We start from the raw sequence: 27362 nt of genomic DNA, 5'->3' as shown, positions 1-27362 counted from the left end.
GCCGTCCACTCACCAGTAAGAAAAGCAGCATGACTGTTTTCCTACAGAGCAAAATACGCCTGACGACAGCGTGATTGGCCGACTGCTTCTGGAGGAGTCAAATGCGTCGTGCGCCGCGGTTTTCCCGATATTCTCTTCACTCTTCTGTGTTTTATTTTCCTTTCCTTCAAACCGGAGCATGCAGACGCCTGATGCAGAGTAGCTGATGCCAAAGCCATATATTTTATATAGCCGCCCTGATCTGATGCGTCTCGCTAGAAAAACACAAACGCGTAGCGTGATTATGTAACAAGTTTCTGTCGGCGCGAAATAGTCTAATTCGGTTCACGCTGTGCAACAAACCTATTCCTAGGAAAACCCGGCTTAAGAAGAGAAAGAAGGACTTGAAAATACAGAAATTCTCCAGTTTACAGAAATTCACCGTACGGCTCGTATGGTGACATCAGCATTTATCAAAATTCCCCAATTTCTCCCAGAGAAATATGGTCAGCTTATATGACAAAACATGCAAGTCAGCAAGAAATATAAACCTTGAGAAATGCTAACGCATTTAAAAGAATGAGATAAATATGAAATTCCCTCAATTCTATCAAGTTTTGATATTTTCAAACGTATTCTATGTTCCAAAAACCCACGTAAATGAATAGGAACTGAGAACCGAAATTAGACTGTAAATGGCGGACAACCCATCGCACATTACGTGAAGGGGGGATAAAAGAACTTGTCAATCAAAAATTTGTTGTTTCAATATGGCTGCGGTTTAGTGTACATTGTGATCAAAGATGTATTGCGTTTGTAACATTGAAATTGGTTTTTTTTTCCTTGAAAAGTGTCCAAGATTTTTGTGCCCGTGCCTTTAGTATTAGAATCGCTTGAATTTGGTTTTTTTTTCCCAATTGGATTTTCTATAATTTACCCTAAGAAAGACCCTCAAAAGTGTTGGACAATAGATTCCCTACATTCAATTTTACATGTAAAGCATCTCTCAGATCTATTATATTATATTTCATTGAATTTGGAAACTAGTGAAAATTTGTAATTTTTTTTTATTGTATATTAATTTCCTGTAAATTAGTAAACACCTCATTCATTTCAACTGTAACATGTGATGTGCCCTGAAGCTATGTGATGGACATCAACATGGTGTGCATGTGGTGAATGAATGACCCATCATATTATGCCTTTGATATTTTCGAGTTATCCTTCGAATTAAAGAAAAAAAAGAAACATTGTTCGAAGTAATCCACTGGAGTCGTTGTTTCGACCAAAGATTTCAATTTGCGATGGTGCAAGAGAAGAAAAATTGCATTGATGTTAAGATTCCTACACTTTGAAAGAGTTTTCGTTTCGAATGGTAAATTGTGTTTTAAATCATGGTGTTTCCCTTCAGTATGTCTTTGAAATTTTCATGTGGGGGCATTCTAATGTTATGGCAAATAAAGTAGCAAGGGAATTACTAGAGCACCAGCCCAAAGCTGTAACTTAATAGGAGTAACGCAGTGCTCCAGGGATGTGAATCTAGACAGAATATATATAAAACAATTTACATTTGAGGTATAAATGTTAGTACATACTGAGATTCTCTTTGGGTCAACGATCGGTGTCCTGGCACTATCTATCTATGTGTAAATAGCCAGGGCTTGACAAATTGAAAACAGTTTTAAGCATGATCAAAATTTCTTAGGAGCCAAGAATGATTTTGATCTCAAGAAAAGATGTCCTAAATAATGGGCTTTCTTTTACTTTTCTGAGATTTTGGTTCCATTCCCCCTCCAAATTTATCGTTGCTAATTTTGTACTTTGTGTAATTTGTCTTGTTATAATAGACGATAAAAGTTGAACTTTTTTAACTCATGACCAACTCTGGCCAATTTTGCGAGTAGAAACAAGTGATGGGGGGGGGGGGGGATAGCCAAACTGATTATCTGTATTTTGTAAATTTACAGAATTTTTTTTTTTGTAAATGTTTTTCAAAATAAAACTCAATGAGAAAAAATTATATAAATGCATTCTATCTTTATATTTTTTTGGTTTCTTATTAGATTTTTTTCAAGATGATGCAAGTTTTTGCTAAGTTTTCTCATTGAAGTCATCAGAATGGCCTCAAATGCACCCACATCTGCAGACGCATGTCTCAGTATCGTACACAGTCTGATGTGTCACAGACAAGGTGGTGAATCCGAAAGTTTCTCAAAACGTGCAATAGAGAGCTTGGTAAAGAAATTGAAGGAGAAACGGGAAGAGTTGGATAGCCTCATTACCGCTATCACTACAAATGGTGCTCATCCCAGTCGGTGTGTTACAATACAAAGGACTCTCGATGGAAGATTGCAGGTACGATTAATGGACATCGTGTGTGTTTTCTCCCCTTCATTATTCCCTGAAATATCTTCTTTAGTAAAAATTGCGCTATCTTCTTTGCATCAGATTGAGTGTTAAGTATGGGATGTCTTTCATATGCTGTTAATTTTGTTGCATTAAGAAAAAAATTTTAATATTCATATTTTTGACTGCAAAGTAAACACTCGCAGAATAATCAGTATAACCCATGTCAACAGTCATTGTTGCTAGCAAAAACTTGTGAACAGTTGGGATTGCAGTATAGATATGATGTGTTGGGGCTTACGCAATTGGAAGCAGGTGCCCCAAAGCCAACTGCTTTAAGGGGGTCCCAGGCCAGGATTTTTTCTTCATTTCAAGTGCAGAGCTTGATAAATCGCAAAAATATCTAGATTACTTTTTGGGGGATAAGCATTCTTTTTCCTCAAGAAAAACTATGAAAAATAATGTTTTAACTTTTTAAGAAATAGGACCTTCCATGTTGGTAGATGCGCTGTATTTGTGGTCGAGAATTAATTTTCATATGAGTGCTTATTGGGCAGGAATGGTTGTCAATGTGAATGGTATCAGTATTATGTGCATGTGCTCTAACAACAATTAACCTTGAAGCTGTTATTTAAAATGATATTTTAAATATCTACAGGTTGCTGGCCGCAAAGGCTTCCCACATGTTATTTATGCTCGTATCTGGAGGTGGCCAGACTTGCACAAGAATGAACTAAAGCATGTGCGTTATTGCCAGTTTGCATTTGACCTAAAATGTGACAGTGTTTGTGTGAACCCATATCACTATGAAAGGGTTGTTTCTCCATCCATTGGTGAGAAAATTGTTTTGATCAAAATATATTTTGTCCAAATAATATGAATTAATTTTTTTCTCTCTCATTTATCAGCTCATTTTTTTTTTTTTTTTAAATTCTTTGCATTGTGAATTCATTTTTGTTTTGTTTTTGTCTTTTCAGACCTTTCTGGCTTGTCTCTCCAGCCTTCTGGTGAGTAAATTTTTTAAATGTTGTGTGTGAATTTCTGTGTTATGTGTAACAATGGACATTTTCTCATAAAATTATTTTCTTATGCTGTACAGACATATTAACAAATGTATACATTACATGTGTTTTGTTTTTTTATCTACCCATATCCTAGCAAATGAGAACCAGATGGTCAAAAACGAATATGGAGAAATGGAGTGTGGTCCAAGTGGTTTACAGACAATTCAGCATACTCCACAAACAGTTCAACATCATCCTGCACAGCCAGCATCAGACCAGTTTGCACGAACACTATCCCAGGGTAATAAATCAAATTCAAGGGCTTTTTTTTAGCATCGTATCTTTCTTCTATCTTATCTAGTCTTAATGTTTGATATTTTTAATGCAGGTTGGCTCGATACAGACAGGGAGCCCTCACTTTACGTGATTAATTGGTTCCACAAAGTAGTCGCTTGAAGTGAGCTGAATTTAACATGGAAATTAACATGAATTTAACTGAAAGATAAAGATGGGAGTATGTTTTTTCAGAGGGGTTAAAAAAATTTAATCCAACAGCAAAGGACTTTTTTTTTTAATGAATGAATTAATTTAAACTTATGAAAAAAATCTCTGTCTTCAATACTTCTGATTGATTCTAGTAAGTATAGATGTTTTCTTTCTTCAGAAGCCTGGTATGATAGGCTGATAACTCTTTTTAATGAAATACTCAAGATTCGCAGTTGGCAAGTTGTTTTCAAACAACATTTTTCATCTCCTTACAAAAACTTTATTAGCAAAGCCAGAAAATTCTGCACATTTTCCACAAATATGGAAATTCTAGTTTTGCTGAAACTATTTTTTTTTTCATTAAATTTCTCATGCCATTGTCAATGTGTTACTAAATATTCCTCAGTGAGATCTTGGAAGTTGTATCTGAGAATTTCCCTCATATTTGTCTCGGTTACATTATCAAATCCACCGTATTTCTTCATCAAAGAATTTAACTATGTTATATCTTCAAATTGCAAGACTATTTTCAGGATTAAAGTTCAATTCCAAGCCGAATTTTGCAGGTTGGAATTCCTACAATCAACTTTTAAAAATCATGTTAAAGCAAAATCGTGTAAAGCGAGGAATTCCTATATATTCATCTTTTAATTGTGAATGCACCTGGTTATTGGTTAAGAGTGATTGCTCACAATCAGGTTTGCCTTGAATCAGAATATACCAAAAACTGTGACACTTTGCAGAACTACAGGTGTTGCTATAGGACAAACTCAGGAATAGTTTTAAGAAAAGAATGAAAAAAAAATTATTATGTGGAAAAAACACTATTATATGGTAATATAAAAGAACATTTTCAGTCTGCTAAGAACTTCTTACAATGCTAGAACAATGTGAAACATTTTACTTTGGGGAAGGTTTGAATAACATGGTTATCTATAACAGTAGTATCTTGGAGTAAAAGAAATACAGGGTTCCCAATGAGGTAGAAAAGTCAGGGAGATAGAAAATTGGTCAGGAAAAATGTAAAATATTTGGCGAAAGTCAGGGAAATATGCAAATATTTGATAGAAGTCAGGAAGAAGTTGTGTGGAGAGGGAAAAAACAATTTCAAAAAACAAAAATTCAAAATTTTGGAAGGTTAAGATTTTGAATTATATTTTTTTCTTCCAGAGTTTTGATCAGAGAAATTTTTGAGTATTGGTCAGGGAAAATGATCAAGCAGATTTTGTTGGGTACCCTGGAGTATCTGAACTACATAGGTACAATACTTTCGATTTACTCAGAAGCTTTCTAATTATGTAGACTTATTAAAATCTTTTGATCGGAAAGCAGATTCTTCTGATTTTTTTTTTTTTTTTTTTGTACCTTTATGGAAAAATCCTCAAATTGTGCTTTGCGAGAATCAAAAATCCTTAAAAAACATCTTGGTCCTTGCAATCTTAGACTTACTATGTTTCCTGGGGGAAAATATGGAAATGATTTTTCAAATAAGGGAAATCACTAATTGTCATCATATACAATGTCAAAAGAGAGCGAAAGTGCCAATTCCTAAAAATGCAGAAAGTTTTCAGATAGCACGAATTGACATTTTACTGGATATCAATAAACAGTGGATTAAAATGAATTCTACAAAAATAATGTTTAACATCGCAAATGTGAAATAGAAATATTCATATTTATAGCCATGGTTATCATAACATAATTTATAAGTTGCTAAAACAATTTTAATCCTTGGTTTCAGTAAAAGATAAAAATTCAAATAGGCTTTGTCAAAAAAATGGGAAATCTTTATTTAAAAACTAGGGTGGCCAAAATGACTGGAAAATATGACAATGTCCTGGAAAATTGGTCATATGATCACCATATGCAATCCTTTGAAAAAATCCCTGTTTTTCCCTTTTTATTTGTATGAAATTTTTTCTTCGGCAGCAAAATATTTTGTCACATGACAAATTACAATGTTTTCAAGTGTGGGAATTGGCATTTATGTAACTTGCTAGTAATCCAATTGATTTATTAGCGAAAAGAAGCTCATTCGAGCATCTTTAATTATTTCAAGCTATCAGTGAATTCAGTGTCAGGGTTGTAGATTATATAAATCACGATTTTTTGATTTTATTGATTTTTCTAACAAAATATATATGTTAAAATAAATAAACATATATATACATATATGTATATTATTAACATACTAGCCATTAATCTACATTTTCTTAGAATATACAATTAAATAAATTTTAATTTATAAAAATAGCTACTATTTAAAAAATATTTGCAAACTAAATAATCATATACTTGTGAAATAAATATATCAGGACATTTTATTAAGAAAAATAGAAAAACCTTACATTTCTTGAATAGATATCTTATGTATATTGTATTGAATTATTTTACCCTAAATAATCGTTCATTTGCTTCATTATAAATGGTAGTTTTGGTGCTTTTGTCAACTCTCCTAATCCATTTCGCTATTTCAAATGAACTACACAAATTGTGCTGAAAAAATCCGTTCAGCACAGGCAGTCGATGCTTTGGCTGTAGTTAGCGTGTTTCAAAATCGCATATCCCTCTCCGCAATTACATCGTTACCCAAAACATAAAAACTATTCCACCGCTCAAAATCAGACTTATTAACAACCTTAGGGTAAAAAAAAACATTTTCTGCATAAAACGGCTGCAACTTCTGTAAAAATTTTAATGCAATTGCCAGGAACCTAGAACCACAGTTGTGTTTGATAAATTCATTTTTCTCTTTTGTGACATCAATTCCCACGTTGGAAACTAACACTGATGAGCTTGGAATAAATGCTTCAAAGTGTGCATCTGTTAATATGATTGTTCATATCTATTTTTATATGCTAAAGACAAGGCCTTTTACTGTTTGATGTTGATGCTTCTTTTATCTTCAATCACAGCTTTTTCCATTCTAATACACATTCAGCTAGGAAGCAGTTTTTTTGGTACAAAATCAATAGTTTTGGCTATGGATTTCATAATCGCAATCATATCCTCGACATTTCTTTTTAAACCAATATTTACAACACCTAAATTGGTACGACTATGGTATCTCTGATACTTAATATACATGTTAATATATATTATAATACTATAAATAATATTTAAAAATACAATAATTTAAATAATTTAACAAAAGGGAAATCACTTAAAGCTGCATAAATAATTTTATTACTTAATTTGAACAAATATTCTTTCATATCTGAAATAAATTGATTTAAATCACTACAACCCTGTTCAGCATTGTACTGTATTTGTGTCTAGCAAAATTATTCTGAGTTCTGCATAGAAAACACTGTACTGTATCATGTTAATTAAATGTTTTTAATGTATGTTAATATGTAAGTATGTATGTATTAAAACTGCGGGAATGTTGAATTAATTGGAGAGATTTCTGTTATTTTCGATGAAAAAGTTTTTGATACGAGTGTTTTTCCAAGATAATAGTAACTTCAAAGAATGTCCTCGTGTAGCTTGGGGTACCACTCCAGTTGGAATTAATCTCTCACTTATGCATCTGTGTAAGGGAACAAGGTATAAAAGATGCATAAGGCATATAAGTGAATAGCATTATTGTGCTATATCTTTGATCAGGAGTGCGGAAAATTATCTTTTAACTAAGAGAAAAGTTAAGTGAGAGATCAATGTAGAGTCAGCCCTCGATATTCACAGATTTTATATTTGTGGTTTTTGTAATCACGATCTCTTCTAATTGTAATCTCAGAGTTTTCTCGGAAAACACTTCAGGTAATAATTTTCATATTGGAACAAAATATAAGTTGTAAGTGATAAATAAACATTTAAAAAATACTTAAAAGTTTTTTCCTGGTTCTCCTAAAAATATACAAGACTGTTGTTTATCTCTTTTACAGCAGGTTTGTTTTTTCCTCAAAATAGACTCGTTCAAGTTTTGATTAATTTTTTTTTCTCTTTTTAATCTTCACCTGTCTATGAAACTTGGACTTCTTTTTCAGGTTTTCGTCTATGATGAGGTTTTTCATTTCCTTCCTTACCCTTCACAAATCCAAAACATTCCCATACACTCTATCTTAGCTGTTTTTGGGCATTTTGGCTTTTATAGAGTTAAATGTTTCTAAAAGTGAAAAACTTACAAGGAAAATTAGAAACATTGATGAAGGTTAGCAGCTTCATTGCTGCGGTTTCCCGTTAATACGACATCAATGAGTCTACATTCAAATATATCAATAAGTAAGAACTTGAAATTCAATCAGCCATTACTGTATTCAATCAGCCACCTGCTACTATATAGTGCTGGATCCACATGTCTCTCATGTAGAAAGTGCTGTTTTTTTGTGAGTGCGATAAAAAAGGTATGCAAGTTATGCAGTATTTTGCATGAGGAATGGGAGAACTTGGTCCCTTATGGAAACCCTTTTTTTGGAGTGTTAATGGGATTTGGAGTGTTCACTGATGTTTAGATAAAAGAAATTAGAGAATTAAGCATTCAGAAATCGACAGAGAAGGGATTAATCATGCTGACTGCTTCTGACACTATAGTGATACCCAGGGCAGGATTAACCATTAAGCAAAATAAGCACATGCTTAGATCATCAGGAGAAAAGGGGCACCATGAAAAATGGTCAGTAAAAAATCTTTTTTAATGCACTTCCTCCCCCCCACCCCACCACCACCACGCAGCATCAATCATCCAGTAGAAAAATATATCGTAGAATTATAAGAGTACTTGATTTTGCACAGTTGAAAATCTTTATCAAAATGTTGACCAGGGCCTCCCACAATCAAGGGAGGGTATAGGGTGTGGTGCTCCGAGCACTGGACCAGGAAGGGCGCTGAGTTTACTCGACTTCCGTTAAAAATTACGGGGAATGGGTGCTAAAATATTGTCACATTTATTACAAACGGATCAAACACAGTGAATTATTTTACTAGGCTAAGCACAATATAAGGACAAAAGGAATAGTGTGACTGAACACAACGAATAGGCAGATCAAACTGCCCAAAAAACAAAATAATCAAAAAGAATTAACTAAGTCACCATAGCAACCAATAGTTCAAAGAAATGAGATGGAGAAGACAGTCCTTTGTAAAGGCTTGTAGCCCTCATTGGTTGCATTATATACAGACCCCCCCCCCTAGGGGGCTAAGTAACTTGTTTCTAGTTGTATCACTGAGGGTGACACAAAAGCAGAGAAACTAAGTTAATTGCAAACAAGAATTTACGTTAATGCTCAGTTTTTGGATTGAGATTTCGCTCAATTTCCATAAATTAAGCCCAGAGCCATCTCAGCAGCATTATAGCCCCCCCCCCCCCAGGCAAAACAAATTTTTGTATGGCCTCACCCGCTGCCTGTCTACTAATTTCCAATTTGCATATTTACTCCCTCTCCAAAATTTTAGCCAGATCAAATTGTCATAAGGCTTCTACGGCACTTACCTACCCGTAGCATCATAGGCCCCGGGAAAAATGCTTTTTCTGAACCCCCTTCTCCCCCCCCCCCATAAAAAAATATATCTGCTTATCATTTTACATACGAAAAATGATAATCAAACTTATAATGACTGCTCGAAAATTTTAAACAGATCTGATTTTCCACGAGGCCCAGGGTCATGTGGTGAAAGGGAATGGGGAGGGTAACAAAATCATTTGAGTGCTTAGGGCCTTCATATAGGTTAATCCGGCCATGGCGATACCTTATGAAGATGATCAAGAGTAAGAATTAGAAGACAAGTTCATTATGAGCAACATAGCAAAGACTTCGTAAGTTAGAATTGGCAATGGATTATTTCCATGAAATAGACCAATTTGTTGTACCGTTTTCACATGTAGAAAAATTGGTAAAGGCAGCCTTGTTACTATACTCTAACAAAATTAACTAGAATTTAGAAGAGACAACTAACAGGCATTATGTTGGTCCTTCCAGAACGCATCACCATCAATCACTGGGGTGATTCTCCCCTCCCCCCCTCTACTTTTTCCACATAGAGCAGATACTGTAAAAATGAGATGCCTAAAAAAACAAACTTTTAGGTTTTGGGTTATTCACGGCCACTCCTGGAACGTAGCTCCTGCAAATACGAGTGATGACTGTATTAATATTTTATGAGAATTTCAAATGTTTGTGATGCATTAATGTTTCATGAAAACAGAAAAAATAGCTACATGCATGTTTTACAATTGTTTGTATGAAATCTGTTATTGGCTGCCTTTTTTTTTTTTTTTTTTGTGCTTTGGCGAGTTTTGTTATTTTGAAATTCTTCATTACCATTTGTTTTTACTTAGCTTCATCAGCTGTGCCTGCCATGTCGCACCCAGCACAACAGCCTGTCACACAGCCTTTAACTGTCTGCACGCAGCAGATCCCACCAGCTTTGCAAAGCCCATCTGTTGCACCTTCTTCGTCTTTGTCTACATCACCATCTACTCCCTCAGTTCCACCCATGGCCACACCATCGCCTGGGTTCTTTTCTCCTGGGCAAGAGTCGCAAACACTTTCCCAGCGTAAGTATTAATATTTATCTCATGATGGCTCTGAGGTGAATATTAAAATTTATATTTCATGTCTGTCTTACATTATCAAAGGTCTTTATTTATTTATTTATTTGTGCATATTTGATATCACCGGCGTTTCTGCACAATGTTGTATGTAAAAAAACTGCCACTATATAAGGAAACGAAAAACCTTCTAGAATAATCTTGTTGGTTTTCATGTGATCCTTACACTTCTTTTGCGCTATGACATCCACAATTCACCAGATTTGCCAAGTTTGTTGCTAATTTAGCAAAATTTACAGAGGAATGTATTAATGATTATTTATAGGCAAAAAATAACATAATACATGATGATTAATGAATATTTACATAATTTTTGTAACAATATCATTGATTATGTCATCCATTTTTATTTAGACTTTTCTCTTTAAAAAATTTATCCCATACAAATCATTTGATTCTTTTTTTTTTCTCTGTCTTCTAGTGAATGGGAGCCCTGCCTTGGATCCTTTATCGCCACATTTGCCTGCAAGCAACATAAATGGCATTGGTACAACATCAACCAAAGCGCCTGTTACAGTAGCGCAGCAGAATATTACATCGAACAACAGTGAGTGAAATGTTTTATGATGCATTATTTGTTTGCTTTTGTACCATTTTCCATTTCAGGCATTATTTAATGTTGCTTTTTTTGTAGTAAAAATTTTTTATTTAATATAACAATATATGTATATTGATTGGTCTGGTACACAATTGATTTGATATTATGGAATAAATCTTGGTTCTTTTGGTTTTCGAAAAGTTAGCTCCGTACATGGGAGAAAATTTCTTCAAGCTTTTTACTGTTTGTTAGTATTTGTGATATTTATTTTTTATACAGACATGTTGTTGTTACTTTCAAGTTTATAAACTACATATTAATTGCATTTAATCATGTGCCATTCGTATTCACAGGTGTAGCTAATACCTGGACTGGAGGAAGTACATTATCATACACACAGACAATGGTCCCTCCAGAGAATAGTATCAGGCCTCAAAATACTAGTTTCTGTATGTTAAGTATAAAAATCTTACATACATGGGGGAAATCACCTATATTTAGGGTAACTATATGACAGGGCATGACAAATCCCAGGTCACCATAAGACTGAAAAAATTGGCATTGGCACTTAAAATTTCATATGTGTGATTGCTAAATTGTTATTTTAGGGCAGCATAAAATTTTTGGAAATTATGTCAGCTTGTCCACCAACCCTGAAAAATGGCCACTAAATCCTGGAAGAATCGAAAAAACAACAATGTTATTTTGGACCATTTTTCTTGAAGGAAATATTATTGGCTCCTAAAGTATTCGGCTGACACTAGAACCAGATGAATCTATTGTGTGATACACACATGCCCTGGGCATGTAGAAACTGAGCAGAAGTGAATTATTTTCAGTCGGCATGTAAATTTTTGGAGATTTTTCCAGCCATTTCTGGTGCCTAAATAAGTTTTTGATTTGTCAAGCCCTGCCATATAATGTAAAGAAAATGTTTTCTGTCTTAAAATTAAGTATGACATGTATGATCACCTTAGGTTTATATAATCACAATCAACTAATTTGCTGAAGAGATTAAACCTCATTTGATGCTATTTTCTTAACATGTTAACAGCCTGGCTGAGATGTTTTCGGACTGATCCAATAGAAACTTTATAGATGGTGCCTTGCCTTTGCTTTTTGCAACAGATGGATATATGCAGCACAAACTCTTATTAATAATACCAAATGGTATCAGTTGCTGGTGTTTGTCTTTAGAGAAAATGAAGGTATATGATAAAGTTTTGCTTTCAAAATTTAGAAAAATTTATCATATGATGCAAAACGCATACCTTGATGAGTTTGTGTCTCAATTGAATGTGTTTTCTGCAGTTTGGGAAATTTTTGAGGTGTTAAAGAAGATATGTTCACAATTCAAAATAATAAAATTTATTTCAAGACATTTTAATTTCGGAAAATCTGTTAACACTCCCCCATCCCCAGCTCATTTACATGACACCATGGGAGCCACGACCCACAGTTTGGTAACCACTGCACTAGACGAACTGGCTGAAATATTGATGCTGTTCAAACTTCGTTCACTGCAGGAGATCATTTCGCATGGAATATGATCCAAACTATAAACAGTGAATGCAATGTCCTATGTAGGTGTATATCCATCCCAATGGATCAGCTCATGAAACGCATTGTGCATGTGTGATCAGACTTACACAAACCAAAACTTGATGCACTATCCCAATTTGTGGCTGTTATTCGTCAGTTTTTGGCAAAAAATACTATGCTAATCTTTCCCCCTCTCCCACTTACTAGACTTGCTGAAGGTAAAGTGATCAAACAATCCAAGATAATGCTACGAAATACTTAGTTCTAAAACTTTTCAACCAGGCTGTACATTAGCAAGAGAGCTCAGAAATGGATTAATATTTTGCCCATTCCAAAATGTTCTTTTTTACATTAAATTTCACCAAAATTGAATTAAGTACGAAATTAATCAGATAAGATTCATTTTTCCAAAAACTGGCCTGATATAATTATGATAATTATAGAACAGTAAAACATTCCGTTCAATCATTTCTAACTTGCAGGGCAACCCAATCAACTTCACGGAGGTGACATGACTGTTCAAGGACCCCTATCTACCCAACCAGGTGAGTATCCATTATTTTCATTTATGATCATTTTATGTTAACCTTGTTTTCGTTGTATTTGTAACTGCATGGCAATACAGCAATACCCTGATTTTTGTTACCTTGACTTACTTGAACTCCAAATTATGTGATTTTCTGTGAAAAATGTGTATTTCTGAAATTCCAACATAATTTTTGAATTTTACTATCTGAATTTTCTATCAATTTGAATTTTTCTACTTTGGGATTATAATAATTCTTTGAATTGAACCAATAAAGGTTATTAAGTGACAGTTGAGTAAGAATCATTTTAGTCCATTAGAATACCATATGTAGAAGTATATGACATCCATAATTGTTATAAGGGCATCTTTTTCTCAGCCTCCTCATTGGGAATTTTGCCTGTTGTAGCTTTGTATTTGTTATTATTGGACCCACCTATTGTGTAACATTGGAGGTATTGCTGTATTTGTCTGTGGACAAATTTGGTTTCACGTTATACAGGCAAATTTAGTTATTTCAAAACCAAAAGGATCAATGAAATTATTTTCCTGTTAATAAATTTTTGTGTTAGCCATGAGCTATTGAAAAAAAAAATTATTTAGACTGGACCAAGCATGTTTTGTGTGAAGCTGTATTTCAATTTTTACAGTTTGTGTTTATGACAATTGATTGTATTTTAAATGTAATTGATTGTAAAATTTGAAATAGCTTCAAGTACTGAAATTTCTTCTGTAAATCCTTGGATAAAAAAGTCAATCATATGCACATCAGAGTTGTTTTTCATTCAAACTAAGACTGACTTCTGTTAATAACACTTTGTTTTTACTAGTTTATGACTGTTTCTATAAGTTGTGTTTTTTCGCAAAATTAGAGAATCTAATTTAATTTATTCTGTGCATTATTTTTCAGCCCCAGAATACTGGTGTTCGATTGCCTATTTCGAGCTTGATCAGCAGGTGGGTGAGACATTCAAAGTATCCTCGTCCTATGGTAATGTGATTGTCGATGGTTACGTTGACCCTTCTGGTGGTAACCGTTTCTGTTTGGGAGCATTATCCAATGTTCACAGAACTGAACAGAGTGAGAAACCAAGGTTAGTCTAATGAATTTCTGGACTTGTAATTTAATTACTAATTTATTGCAGTATTACAAGTGTATCAATGTTGTAATTTAAAATGTACTGTATCCCACAAAATGAGTTTTTTTAATTGTGTAACTAAGATGTTTTCAAGTGGCAGATCTGATTTATCACTTATGTTTCGATTGATACTTTTAATCAAAAAAATATGTTTAAGAATGATTTATGCAAATTTTTTTCAGTCAAATATTAGTTTTGATCACAAAAAGATGGTAATTATCTAAAAAAAATACCAAAATGTGTGATGTATATATAATTGATAAATAATGATTTGTAATTTTAAAAAAAATAAATGTTTGGGACAAACGGCAAGTCTGCTGTCGCTGAACATGCCTTCCTCAAGAGCCATGACATGCACTAAGACACTGATATCCTCTCTTCTGCAGTGCATTTCTACTCCCATCTGAACCGTAAAGCAATGGAGATCTTCAAACATGAAGGAAATTTCAACAGGAAGTAAAAGAAAGATTGCATTTGAGTAAAACTTGGCTCCCAGTAATATTAAAAAAACCCAGATCAAGACATTTGAGAAACTAATGTTTTCTAATTTTGATCATTCGAATTTCAAGACTCAAATATTGAAGAGACCCACCCACCCAATTAGAAACTGCCACGTCACACTAACATGGACAAATCACTTGTTCCACGCCACAACAACAAGGTTGATTTTTCAGCCAAAGTGTCAGTAGATCACAGTCTTCTAAGGAGGTCGTTTCGTCTCCTTGCGTGTCACCACCTGCAAGATTAACAATGATGCCTATCGAAGTAGTGGGTGAAACATCTACTTATAAAAAGGCCTTGAACATGGCATAACAGCCCAAAAAGTATGGATACTATTGAAAAATATCATTTTGTAGATGTGGTGAATTAATTATATGTCTATATAAAGGCAGTTGTTTTACTAATTCATAACATTAAAACATGTGTCCTTAGGAGTATGTAATGAGTGTAGTCTCACTGTGCTTTGCAGTAATAAAAATGGAACAAATATTTATTTGAAAAAAATAAAAAATAAAACGCAGGGTAGCTGCACTTCAACTATGAGTCTAAACAATATCAGAACTTCGTTGAAAATTATTTGTCCCATGTCTGATAAGGATTCTAGTAATGGTTTCTACATTATAATTATTTTATGTTTGTATCTTTCAGATCCCATCATGAGCGAAATATTCTTGCAAAATATTATGAATTCATTAATAGTTGACAAGAAACTAGTGTTAACCTATGGTTTAGTGATGGTTTATTTGATGAGCTGCTTGGCAGTCATGCCAAACTCTGGTTCAAATGCCTGGGGTTCAATCCCGGCCTGGACAAGGAAGCTTTCGAATGGCCATTAGCCATTTTGATTTCAATAATAAATCTCCATTTAGCAACTGAGATGTGCATCCTTATCAAGTTCTGTCTGGTCAAAAAGTTATTTGGTTACGAATCTATAACTTCATATTTCTGTATACCTTGTTCTAATGATTAATTTATCAAACATTTTTAGGTAAAAAAATCAACTAAATAATTTACTCATTACAGAATATGAGTTGTTTGGTTTTCAAGAAATAGTTACATTTATTAAACATTCTGCTTGTAATAAAAAAAAAACATTCAACAGAATATGAAAATGTATAACCATCCTTGAATTTTCCCATTTTTGCTTCACACCTTATCTTGTGATCTAAAAGTCTTAAAATAGCTCTGAATTTTTATTTATTTTATTTATTTATTTTTATTTATTTTATTTATTTATTTTTATTTATTTTATTTATTTATTTTTATTTATTTTATTTATTTATTTTTATTTATTTTATTTATTTATTTTTATTTATTTTATTTATTTATTTTTATTTATTTTATTTATTTATTTTTATTTATTTTATTTATTTATTTTTATTTATTTTATTTATTTATTTTTATTTATTTTTATTTATTTTATTTATTTTTATTTATTTTATTTATTTATTTTTATTTATTTTTATTTATTTTATTTATTTATTTTTTTGGTGCCTTAATAGAGTAAGCACTATGAACTATTCTATTTATTCCATGAACATGTATTCAGTTTTAAAATAATAAAAACAAAGTTCCAGATTTTTCATTTCCTAAATGTGTTTTTTTATATTACTTTAGGTTACATATTGGTAAAGGTGTTCAGCTAGATCTGAGGGGAGAAGGCGATGTTTGGCTGAGGTGCCTCAGTGATTACAGTGTCTTCGTACAAAGTTACTATCTTGATAGAGAGGCTGGAAGAGCTCCTGGAGATGCTGTGCATAAAATATATCCCAGCGCTTACATCAAGGTTGTGCTATAAACATAAATATTATTATTGAAATAATTGTATTTGATATTGTAAATAATAACAATAATAAATTCAAGGGATCAGCATGATCCCTCCAGGGAATTTGTTAGTGTTAGGTTAGTAGAAATCCATGCCCGAACTGGGGTTCAAACCCAGACCTGCACAGTGAGAAGCTAGGCGGCAAATAGTGTATAAAATATACATATAAATTTGATAGTTATTATTGTGAATGTAGGTAGAGCATTATTCTTTCAATGGATATTATTTTATTGAGAGAAATTTAAACATTTATGATTTATAAAGTGAGAGAGAAAATTGAATTTAAACTTAAAAATTTCTGTGTCAATGAAATTCAGCTTTTTAAAATTCAACTCCTTCACTAACTAGTAAAGTTATCTTTATTTGAGATTGTGTAACATCTGTTTCTGACTTTGATTGAACTTAATAGTCAATAGGCAATCTAACATATTTGTGTCATTGTCAAGTGTGTTAAAATGTTCAAAAGCAGAAATTTTTATGTGCAATTAAAAGTAAAATTCCTTGATACTTTTTGAATAATTTGCCAAGATATTAACATCAAGTTTTGTAACAGATTTTCATGAACCATTTTTGTAAATACTAATCTCAGAACAAAGCATTCTGTTCTAAAAAATGAATAGAATGCTTGGTTTCATTTTAAAAAAAGATCTCTTTGTGTTCTCGTAGTCATTCTTTCACTTTTCTGAGGCTTAGGTCATCCTGCATGCATTTGAGTATGGCATAAGGTTTTAGAGACCATGCCTACAGAAGGACATGGACCTGGTTGAAGGGGTGCAGTGAAGAACTACACGTGACCTTGTTGACACACGAGACTTGAGTTATGAAGAGAGACTTCATTTTTTTAATATGTCACAATGGAAGAACACAGGTGTCTTAGGGGGGGGGGATATAATCAATGTATTCTCAAAATTTTTTCAATGGGATGGATAGGATGGACTCTGAATTATTGATATAGTGTCAATCGACTGCTTTGACCAGGGGACATGAGTATCAATTGGTAAGGGACTATTCTAGTCGCAGTGAATTTTTCTCTAATAGGGGTGTTCATAAATGGTATAGCTTATCCACGGGAGTAGTGAATTCTAACACAATTGATACGTTTATAAAGAAATACGATAAACATTTTGGGCAAATCGACAAGCTATCCATACTTAAATGAGACAACCGTAAATATTTTTTTATGGCCATTGTATTATATTTTATGTATGTTTCATAATTGCATTTTTAATTGGGTTGCTATATTTCAGAAATATATGATTCATGTTTGTTATAGGCATCGTTTTCTCAGCCATATCGTTGGGCAATTTGCCTTGTATTTGTATAACAGTAACATAATGTCATCTATGGATGTTGAGGATTAAGTAGTAATTCGTAGGTCAATTTTGGATCACATTTGATGAATTAGATAATTCAAACTTTTTCATTCCCCCTTGAACTCTGAATCAACCAGGTTTGACTGTATTTCATAAGTGTTTAATGCTTTATTTATATAGTTATTATTACAACTTTTTTTCCATTGAGGAGCTCTTTTTGTAAAGTGCTGATTTTACATTGTCTGCCGCTAAAGGGTTTTTCAGTATTTTAAATGGTGGCTGCTACTGTCCTTCTAGGTACCTTATTTTGACGGAAATACTGTTCAGTATTAATTGTCAAGAACCACTGCCTTAATCATTTATCTGGATTTTTTTTTTAGTATCTGAGCATAGGCTCTGATAAATGGTTGAAGGCAAAGGTCTTTTGCCTTTAACCATGTGAAGTTTATGTAATCAACCAACCGTTTGATTTCTTTAAAAACTGGTGTTTTTTCCATTCAGCAATCTCAAATATTTTGAAACTTTGTTTTCAGCTTTGAAAATAAATTTGTAATTATTTTCTTCAGGTTTTTGACCTCCAGCAGTGCCATCGCCAGATGCAGCAACAAGCTGCAACTGCACAGGCAGCAGCTGCGGCACAAGCTGCTGCAGTGGCAGGTCACATCCCTGGACCCAATTCAGTTGGAGGTATAGCACCAGCCATAAGTAAGTGTACTTTTAGTCAGGGAAGAGAATTAGAATGGTTCTTCGAAGAACATTTGAACACATCTTGCACCAACCAGCATAATCACTACACAGAATTTGGTAGCATTTGAATGTTCACCTGTTGTCAGCTCAGACTCATTCCCCTATGAGGTTCTGACCAAAAATCTGAATTACAGTAAAACCTCTCTTTTGTGGACACAAAAGAGAAATGGGCAAAAAGATTTGTCTATAAAAGAGGGGTGACCGTTAATCAGGGGTTGGAAATTATTATTTGGCCGTAAAAGAGGGGTGACTGCATCTGAGGGGGTGTTCATGAAGAGGGGGTTTACTGTATCATGCATTTAATTTAAAAAATAATGTGGTGGTATATGTATGAATTGCAATAGAATCCTCATGTAATACCATTCCAACTGGTATGTGTTCGTGTAAGCATCATCATGAGGGATTCGAGTCTCAAGGATTTAGTGGGGCCTATCTTCTCCTAATGCTTATAAAGAATAATCCGAGAGACACAAATAATCTTCGCTGTGCAGGGTGTTCACTTCCATCATTTCACGGAGTTATTGTGGTGGAAACATCACAAATAATTAAATTTATGCTGAAATATGTGAATTAAACTATGAAATTCACTTTATCTGAGAATGATGTCACTTCTCCATTATCCATACAAAAAATTTTCACCAGCTGGCTGATATGAAGATATATTTTGGAAAGAGAAAATTCAACTGCTCTTGCAGGGAATCAAACCCATGTCCTTTCACTTTCCAGGTGAACGCAATAGACTACAAAGGCAACGAATAATTCAATCTTTTCTTTGACCTTGTGTGCACTGAATGGGGCTGCTATCCATCTGTTCATTGCACGCGAGCTCCAAGGAAAAATTCAGATATTCTTTGCCTTTTTTGTCTAGTGGTCTGGGGCATTCACATATATCTTCACATCAGCCAGCTGTTAAAAATCGTATAGATAGCGCAAAGTGACATCAACCTCAGATAAGTCGCCATCTGATGGCAGTGTCAGTAATTGTGAGCTTTGGCTTGAGTTAGGTACGACCGTCCCATTCAGTGTACATGAACTCCAATGAAAGATTGAGATATTTGTTGCCTTTGCAGTCTAGTGGTTTAGAGCGTTCACTCGGAAAGTGAAAGGACATGGATTCAATTCCCCGCAAGGGCAGTTGAAATATCTGTCTTTCCAAAGTATATCTTCGCATCAGCCAGCTGTTACAAACCTTCATAAATTTACTTTAAAAAAGCATACTCGTTACTCATGGAAACCTTTATATCCTGCTCAAATAATAATGAAAAAACATGAAGAGTGCCGTGGCAGTGCCAATAAAAATATCTTGAATGCATGCCTATGATTGGCTTTATGAAAGGGAAAAAATATTCAAAATTTTCCTTCTTTATGTCACATGGTCTCAAGCATACTTCTCTCGGATCTGCTTCTTTTTCTCCCCAATACCCATGAAACAATTCGAAAGAACCAGTCCCTTGTCTCACGAATTATTCTTTATAAGCATTAGAAAATGGTAGGTCCCCAGGTGCAAATTCTGTTGGTTGCAAAGTGGTGGTCGGCTGCAGTTGGTTTTCTGCAGTTTCCAATCTCAAAGCGTGAATGCAAGCCTGTATCCCATTTCAAAGGGCATCTCTGCAGAGAGCAGGCACGTCTTCAATACATACCCTTACATAATTCTAAAATTCAAGTATATGCCATTTTCATTTTAAAATATGAAAGACGGGTGGCAGCATGGCTAAAGAACATGAAATACTCATTACTCTGGCAACATAAATATGTTAGGACCAGGGTCGTCATTTCAACTTTTTCCGGGGGGGGGGGGGGCAAAGCACATGTACTCAATGTATGTATATATATACCATTTTTAGTGTATTTTCAAAAGCCAGGGGGGGCAATGCCCTCTCCCCCCCCCCCAAATGATTCGCCTGGATAGGACTACACAAACACACTCAGAACAAACATTCTGGCATGTACTCATTTGTTGGAAATTACAATGCAGGAATGTGTTTAAGAGGTGCATGTATGGTAAAGTGGTATTAATAACATACTGTGATATAGATTAGCAGGTTAAACACTTTTCAAAGGGGTTTTATATTTCAGGCTGAATAATTTATTGTGAGAAGTGTTTTACTTTCATGTATGTGTTGTTAATATTGAAGTCAATTTGTGAGTTTCCTTCAATTTTTAGCTTCTGTGACATTGATTGATTCATCATTTCCAGGTTTGTCTGCAGCTGCTGGCATTGGTGTCGATGATTTACGTCGTCTGTGCATTCTGAGGCTAAGCTTTGTTAAAGGATGGGGGCCAGACTACCCGCGACAGAGCATCAAAGAAACACCTTGCTGGATTGAAGTTCACCTGCACAGGGCGCTTCAGCTTCTTGATGAAGTCCTGCACACTATGCCCATCCATGACCCTCGACCACATGACTAGTGGAACCGAAAGACAACAAGAATAAGATTTTTTTAATTACTATAATTTTTTTTAGAAAAAGAAATGCCAAAAAATTATAAAATTATATATGAAAAAAAATTATTCTATCAAATTTGCCTTTTTCCTCAAAATGAAATTTTGGAAATTTAAGGCAGCAATTATTCCGAATTAAGATAAAAAATGTATAATAATTCAATGCTCTCAAAATTATCGAGATTTTAAAAGGAAAAAAAGGACCAATATATTGATTTTTCTTTTTTCACTGTTGCGTAGATAATTCTGTTTTTATGCACTTTTTTTGTATATTTTTCTCTTTTTTTGCCTGAAAGAATTATGTTTAATTTTAAGTTATGTACACTATATGATCCAGATTTTTGGACACCTGTACATGTTTTTTCTTGTTCTATTCAATGAGAAAATAATTAGAAATGGATCTATCTTTTTTCTGCTATTGATAGCAGCTACCTGTTTTTCGGGAAGTATGTGACCCATCTTTTGGGATGTTTTGTTTAGATGCTGCATTCGTCAGTTCTGTACTCAATTACAGCAAGACTTGTCAAATCTCAGATGCCAAGTCATCGTGAGGACTAAAAAATTTGCATTGATGCATAAAATTTTATATGAAGTGCATCATAGTTTTTGAAAATGATGTCAGGATCTTTGCCAACATGATAAGGGGTCACTAAGTCCTGGAAATGCAAAAATATTTATTTTTTTTGGATCGTTTTTCTTGAAAAAAAATATATTAACTCTTGGCTCTCTTAAGAAATTTGGCTAGCACCTAAATTTTCTTCCTCAATTAGTCAAGCCCTGATTTAGAGCTCACGGCCAATGTAGTTCACCCACAGGTTTTCTGTGAGATTGAGGTCATTGATCTGACTTTGAGCAGGCCAGTGTGATTTCTGAATATCCATGTCAGCACAACCAGTTCACTACACGGCTTTTGTCTTGAATGAGGCTGAATCATTCATAGGCAGTAAAGTTGTCTGCCAAATTGTTTCTGCAATGTGAACAACATAGACTTGTCTCAAAATAAGCTACTGCACTCATAATTTTTTTAATCTTGCCCAGGCGTCTTCAACCTTTGACACCGTGCTAGCTGAATCGACCATTTATTGAAGCCACAGACAATTAAGCTAACCATCACTCCACACTGTGTTGCAGTTGAACTTCACTGTATCTTGAATGACATTGGTTGTGCAGAGCTGCCACCTTTCCAGATTTTGCGGCATTCACAGGCCTTCCGGAATTTGAATTCATATTTCAAGTTTTCAGTTACTGCCATCAACTTTTGAAAATAATAGAAACTTAAAAAAATAGAAGAAAAGAAATATTGAGTTCACATTTTTTTGCTGCTACTGTTTTTAGTTTTAGAAAGTGACCCCTGTATCCATAACATGAAAAATCTCTTGCGACATTACATCTCCTAGACTCCAGGCACAGTAGCCTGTATGAAAGGTGATCAAAGCCGTCTAAATTTATGAACATAAACAAACATGCTGGCCTGTTCACGTTTAAAACATTTTTTATATATGTATTTAATCGTTTAATGGCTAGGAAATGATTCAATCACCATATTTTCCTTATGTATTACTATGCTAACCATATATCGTTTCAGAAATTACCGAAAATCGGGATCTATACACCGTAAAATACAGGACTGCTAGTTTCAAGCGAAATTCTAAATTTGAAGTTGTTTGGACAAATTAACTGTCTATATCGATATGTCGTTTTTTCAAACTTTACAGGAGACAGATGAAAATTATTTCTGAAAAGGGGAAATTTTTTTCGTCTGAGAGTAACATAGACTGTGTTTCCATGTGGGGAGGTAACTGAGATGCAACATACATGTTCCAATTATAGAATTCACAATTGTGCAGCTGTTTAAAATGACATAGCAATTAAATATGTGGGTTTCTACCTAAGTAACCTGTAACAGAAGCAGAAGTGTATGGGGGCACAGGTAGTTCTTGCCCCCGAAGCCGACCAAAAAATAGGGGGGAATTGATATTTTTGTGAAAAAAAATAATTAAAATATCGAAAGAAAACACTATATGCTATTAAGCAATTTCTGTTAATTTAAATGTTTTTTGAAGGATGGTAACTCAAAATTTCTCTGAAAGAAAACTTTTATCTTTTTCCCCCACAAAGGTCAATCTCGCATAGGCCTCTGAGCGTTAGCTATATGGAACATTATTCAGTCAAAAAACAGATTTTGCAGAAATGTTACATAGACTGTTATTCATCGAAACCCTTCATTTATTACTAAAAATTGTTGATGCCAGGAAATCGAGGGTTTCTACAAATCTCTATCAAATATAATAATTTCATGAAAAAAATAAAAAAAAACATTTACCGTATCGGAAGCTATATGGAAGTACAGTAAATATCAGAAATTCATGGAAGCATCATTGAAAAGACTGGAAATTTCTTTAGGCTAGACACCAAATGATAAAAAATATGGCTATGTTTTGTAAAATATAGGTAATATGGTCACCTTATGTGTGTATTACTTCTTACTTTGATTCGAATTGTTTGGCCATAAATTAATTTTAAACGTTCAAAGGTATATGCCAGATTTTGGTAAGAAAGTTACTGGAAATTTTTTTACCTTCTGTGTGTGTGAAGGTTAGCAGGTCTGGTTGTGTTAATTATTTGTGTAAAAAATGGTTTCCCTGCCGCAGAAACCTGAAGTTTGGGCATGACTAGATGAATTCTTTTGCTGATTTTACAATCTGAAGCCATCTTGAAATTTATCATGATTGGTTTTTTTTTTTGTGTATTCCATGTATTTACATTTAACAAGCCTCTTCAGCATTGCATGATCTTTATGTGGCGCTGCCTGACTATATGGTTAGCTTTTACTACATCACAATTGCATAATTTTTGGAAATACATGTAACTTTATGGAAAATCTGTGCAAATAAATTATCCATTCGAGTTACTGATTTGACCTTGTAACCAGAACCCACCACATATTTAGGGGAAATGTCTAAATACTTCTGGTCATATAATGTATATGATTTCATGTTTATAATTCATATTTTTTTCAATTTATATAGTTGATCATGTTATGATGTTCATCATTTGATTCCTTTATGATGATGTTTGAGTTTTTTTTTTTAAAATATTGTCTTATTTTGGTTGGAAGTTACTCGAACACATCATTGCTTGGCCAGGCAAATAATCATTATTGTAAATATGACGCCTAAATTTTAGTTTATTGGTCACTGCCATTGCGGCATATAGCAATAAAAAAAGAAGCTGTAAATTTGCAAAGATACAATATTTCATCGAATTCTGGAAAGAAATCCACGCCCAAGAGGAAAAAAAAGAAAACTATGCATGTGGTCAAGATCATCATCAGTTAGTGTTGCATTTCAAAAAAAAAAATGTTTTCTTATCGTAAAAACTGCATAACATAATACAAGAATATACGATAAGCTTATGATCTTTGTTGGATATCCTGATTGAATTTTAATGCATGTATATTCAATGCGAAGAAATGATGTTGCCAGAGAATGGTGTAAAGCATATGTTTCTTAGTTTATTGAGTCGTCTTCTTCCCTTTTTGTCTTAATTAATAAGAAATCATAGTATTTAGAGGCACTTTTTTGATCATTTAAGTTAGGGATGGATACCAATTTTTTTTTCGAACGAACAATTATGGGGGTAAACATTCTTGCATAAGGCTTTCAAAAATTAAATGTCTGTTGCTAATGTTTTGTTCTTGTCAATGTTATCTCAGTCTATTTCAGCTGTTGGTCAAACTGGTGAAACCATTAATTCAAGTTTTTTCCGCCTGTTTTTTAAATGTGTGCTGATGTTATACAGGAAGTCTCAAAATCACACCTGCAAACTTGAAGGGATAGAACATATAAATGAATCATATTTTTACATTGCATTGTATGACTGAAAATGCCTTAAAAATTGGGGTGGGGTGACTAAAATGGCAGGTGTCACTGTGGTGGTAGATTCACTTGTGTGCCCCCTAATGGTTCTCTTGTTTTATAGAACATGTAGTTTTTTGTTCTTTGTCCCTTAAATGAATGGTGTATTAAACCAGGGCTATATAGTAAGGGCTGGCTCATCCCTTTAAAGTTGAAGTTGCTCTTGCGCCCAGTGGATGTGGTCTCTGATAAGGTGCATGACGTCACTGCCCTAATATTTTTTAACTAAAGCACAACCTTGAAATACCATGCTAGCCAATGGCATTTAACCGGTTCTGTCAGGGCGATGATGTGGATTGTACTGACTCACCTTGTATAAAACACCTGCTATCACCAGTATGCATCTTGTGCCCAGAATTGCCAGCACCACTGCTCCGAAACTCTTGATTTGTTTGACTGTCTGATGGATGAAGCATGCACTCTTATAACATTAACTTGAGAGCATCTGTTGTGGCATCATTCATTGTATCCAACATGTATGCCGAGATATTACACTACTTTCCTAGTGTCATTTCTGTATCTGGTATATCTTTTATTACTAACTGGTGGTGTTCCTGGTCATACATTTCTGTATGGATATGGTTCATTTACTCTGTATTTTTACTCTACCAAAATATTTCATTTACCCCTCATTTAACTACCTAAAGAAAACGTATTTGTCATGACAAATAATTATATTGTTACATAAATGAAAAGCCATCGTCGATATATTTCAGAAAGATGTTTTTACTTTTGTATTGAGACTTTATTTTCCACAATAAACGATCCCGAAAGAAAAAACATCTATATACTTTGGTGCATTTCAATTTTGTGACATTTGATGCTTGGTCTCATTTTAAAATTGAACTGAATTGTTGACAATGCTGAGCATTCAGCTATTAACTCAAAAAATATTGTTCATTCTCCTAGCTAGAGCCTAAGATTTTTTTCCCCATAATGGTTCACATCCACATGATTTGTATTGTGGAAAAAAATCACTAAATATATTTTAGCATTATGAGATTATAAATTTTGATGCTATGCTAGAATCCGAATTCAAAAACATTTAGAAGGAAGATTAATTTTTTTTTGATTGCCTATATATGGAGATCTTTTATTAAATGAGAATAAAAAAGTAAATCCGAATTACTGCACCTAATAAAATGTATAAGAAAACTTTACAGAGATGAAAATAGAGGAAGCAAAGTGACTATTTTTTTGAAATGTACAATGTTGAGACATGATTTTCTTCTTCAAAAGAGATACATTATAGAATGGGTAAGTTATCCTCTGCATAACAAGTGCTCCAGGAGTGATGTTACTACATGCTGAACATATATATGTGGATAAGTTTTTGCTTTGTTTATCATATTTCCAGTTACAAAATGCATGAATGGTGGCTATATGACGAATACTATGTTGCGCAACTCATGCATTTTTCTTTTTTTAATTGCATTAGAAAAGAGTGATCTAAAAAGAAAAGCATGCAAATACCCAAGTTGTTGTACAATGTATATGTCATAATAAATTTGGTTGTTTGAAACCTATATTTTATTTATTTGGGAAAAGAACTGTCTCCGAAGCAAAATTGCTTTTGAATGCACTAATAACTATCACCTTAAAAATATATATACAGTAAAACCTCGTTAGGTCGTCGTTTTTCTTCAGGCCCTTCCAGCTTTTATAGACAACAATGTTATTCAACCCTCGTTTACTTGTCGCTAATTTCGGTTAACCCGTCACCATGAAAAATTTTGAGAGATGAACAGAGATAATTCTTATGGTACCCACTAAAAAAAGTGCTTGTTAACAGCATTGCGGGCGCGGTATCCCAGAACGATAAGATACTCGCCCCTAAAGTACCAAAGGATGTTTAGAGGTGTCGGGAGTTCGATACCCGGTTCGTCCTTGTCAGAAAACTTTCCTGACCCGGGTACAACAGTGATTTTTGTGAAATGACCGCAGACAAAATTGCTACCACAGGGAGTCCCCCATCTAGGGGTTAGCGCACAACCTCTCGATGAGTATAAAAAACAAGTCTGCCATTCGGAATCGGCAGTCCCGGTCTAATTTGTCCTCGTGCAGAAAATGATCAACAGCATTGCCATATAGTCAATAGTCACCATAAAAGCCTATGCACCAAAACGGGACATTTTAAGTCGGTGTTTCTCAACCACCGGGCCCTGACATTCCTATCGGGCTGCGAATGATCAGCCATTTCATTTTGCCTCATTCATTTTCCGTTGGTCTTGTGTTTGACACTGGGTCTTCTACTAACAAAAATAAATGAAACCGGTCCGCGGTCTTGCCAAGGTTGAGAACCACTGATTTAAGTAACGAAAGTTTACGCTGGGGGAATTCATTTGTCGACTAAGGTTTTTCCGTGAGGGACTGTTCGAGCTAAACATAATTTCTGCATGGACTCCCACTAATTTAGGGCTTCAAATTTAAGCAAAATATCTTTGTTGAAAAACTAGACATTCTTTCTAAAGTTGAGGTCTAATGCTTATTTTTCCCTGCTCAGCCCA

General features: G+C 34.0%; 1 protein-coding gene across 3 annotated transcripts; it reads left to right on the top strand.

Moving 5' to 3' along the window:
• Positions 1 to 693: 693 nt before the first annotated feature.
• Med (Smad/Smad4 homolog Medea) lies at positions 694 to 26377 on the top strand. 3 transcript variants are annotated; one of them, XM_089240144.1, is made up of 13 exons: positions 694 to 973; positions 2043 to 2334; positions 2984 to 3158; positions 3303 to 3332; positions 3484 to 3630; positions 10093 to 10311; positions 10787 to 10912; positions 11257 to 11352; positions 12928 to 12990; positions 13882 to 14065; positions 16229 to 16397; positions 18316 to 18454; positions 20694 to 22923. In XM_089240144.1, the coding sequence occupies exons 2-13, from the start codon at positions 2098 to 2100 to the stop codon at positions 20903 to 20905; spliced, it is 1797 nt and encodes a 598-aa protein (XP_089096270.1). In that variant the 5' UTR covers positions 694 to 973; positions 2043 to 2097; the 3' UTR covers positions 20906 to 22923. The 3 variants fall into 3 exon arrangements, with proteins under 3 accessions (XP_089096270.1, XP_089096271.1, XP_089096269.1); XM_089240143.1 differs by having other exon boundaries at positions 727 to 1354; positions 20694 to 26377; XM_089240145.1 differs by lacking the exons at positions 11257 to 11352; positions 12928 to 12990 and having other exon boundaries at positions 724 to 1354; positions 20694 to 22215.
• The last annotated feature ends 985 nt before the right edge of the window (positions 26378 to 27362 follow it).

This window comes from Pholcus phalangioides, unplaced genomic scaffold, assembly GCF_987345545.1.
Source record: "Pholcus phalangioides strain wild (caught in Gottingen) unplaced genomic scaffold, Ppha-v1.0 ptg000012l_1, whole genome shotgun sequence".
NCBI classification, from domain to species: Eukaryota; Metazoa; Arthropoda; class Arachnida; order Araneae; family Pholcidae; genus Pholcus; species Pholcus phalangioides.
This window is presented reverse-complemented; position numbering and strand designations above follow the sequence as displayed.

Excerpts from the sequence above, each read along its gene's own strand:
- Med (XM_089240143.1), top strand. The coding sequence starts at position 2,098 with ATGGCCTCAAATGCACCCACATCTGCAGACGCATGTCTCAGTATCGTA. Across the intron at positions 16,398-18,315 it reads ATCCCAGCGCTTACATCAAG|GTTTTTGACCTCCAGCAGTG; the intron begins GTTGTGCTATAA and ends TATTTTCTTCAG. Across the intron at positions 18,455-20,693 it reads AGGTATAGCACCAGCCATAA|GTTTGTCTGCAGCTGCTGGC; the intron begins GTAAGTGTACTT and ends CATCATTTCCAG.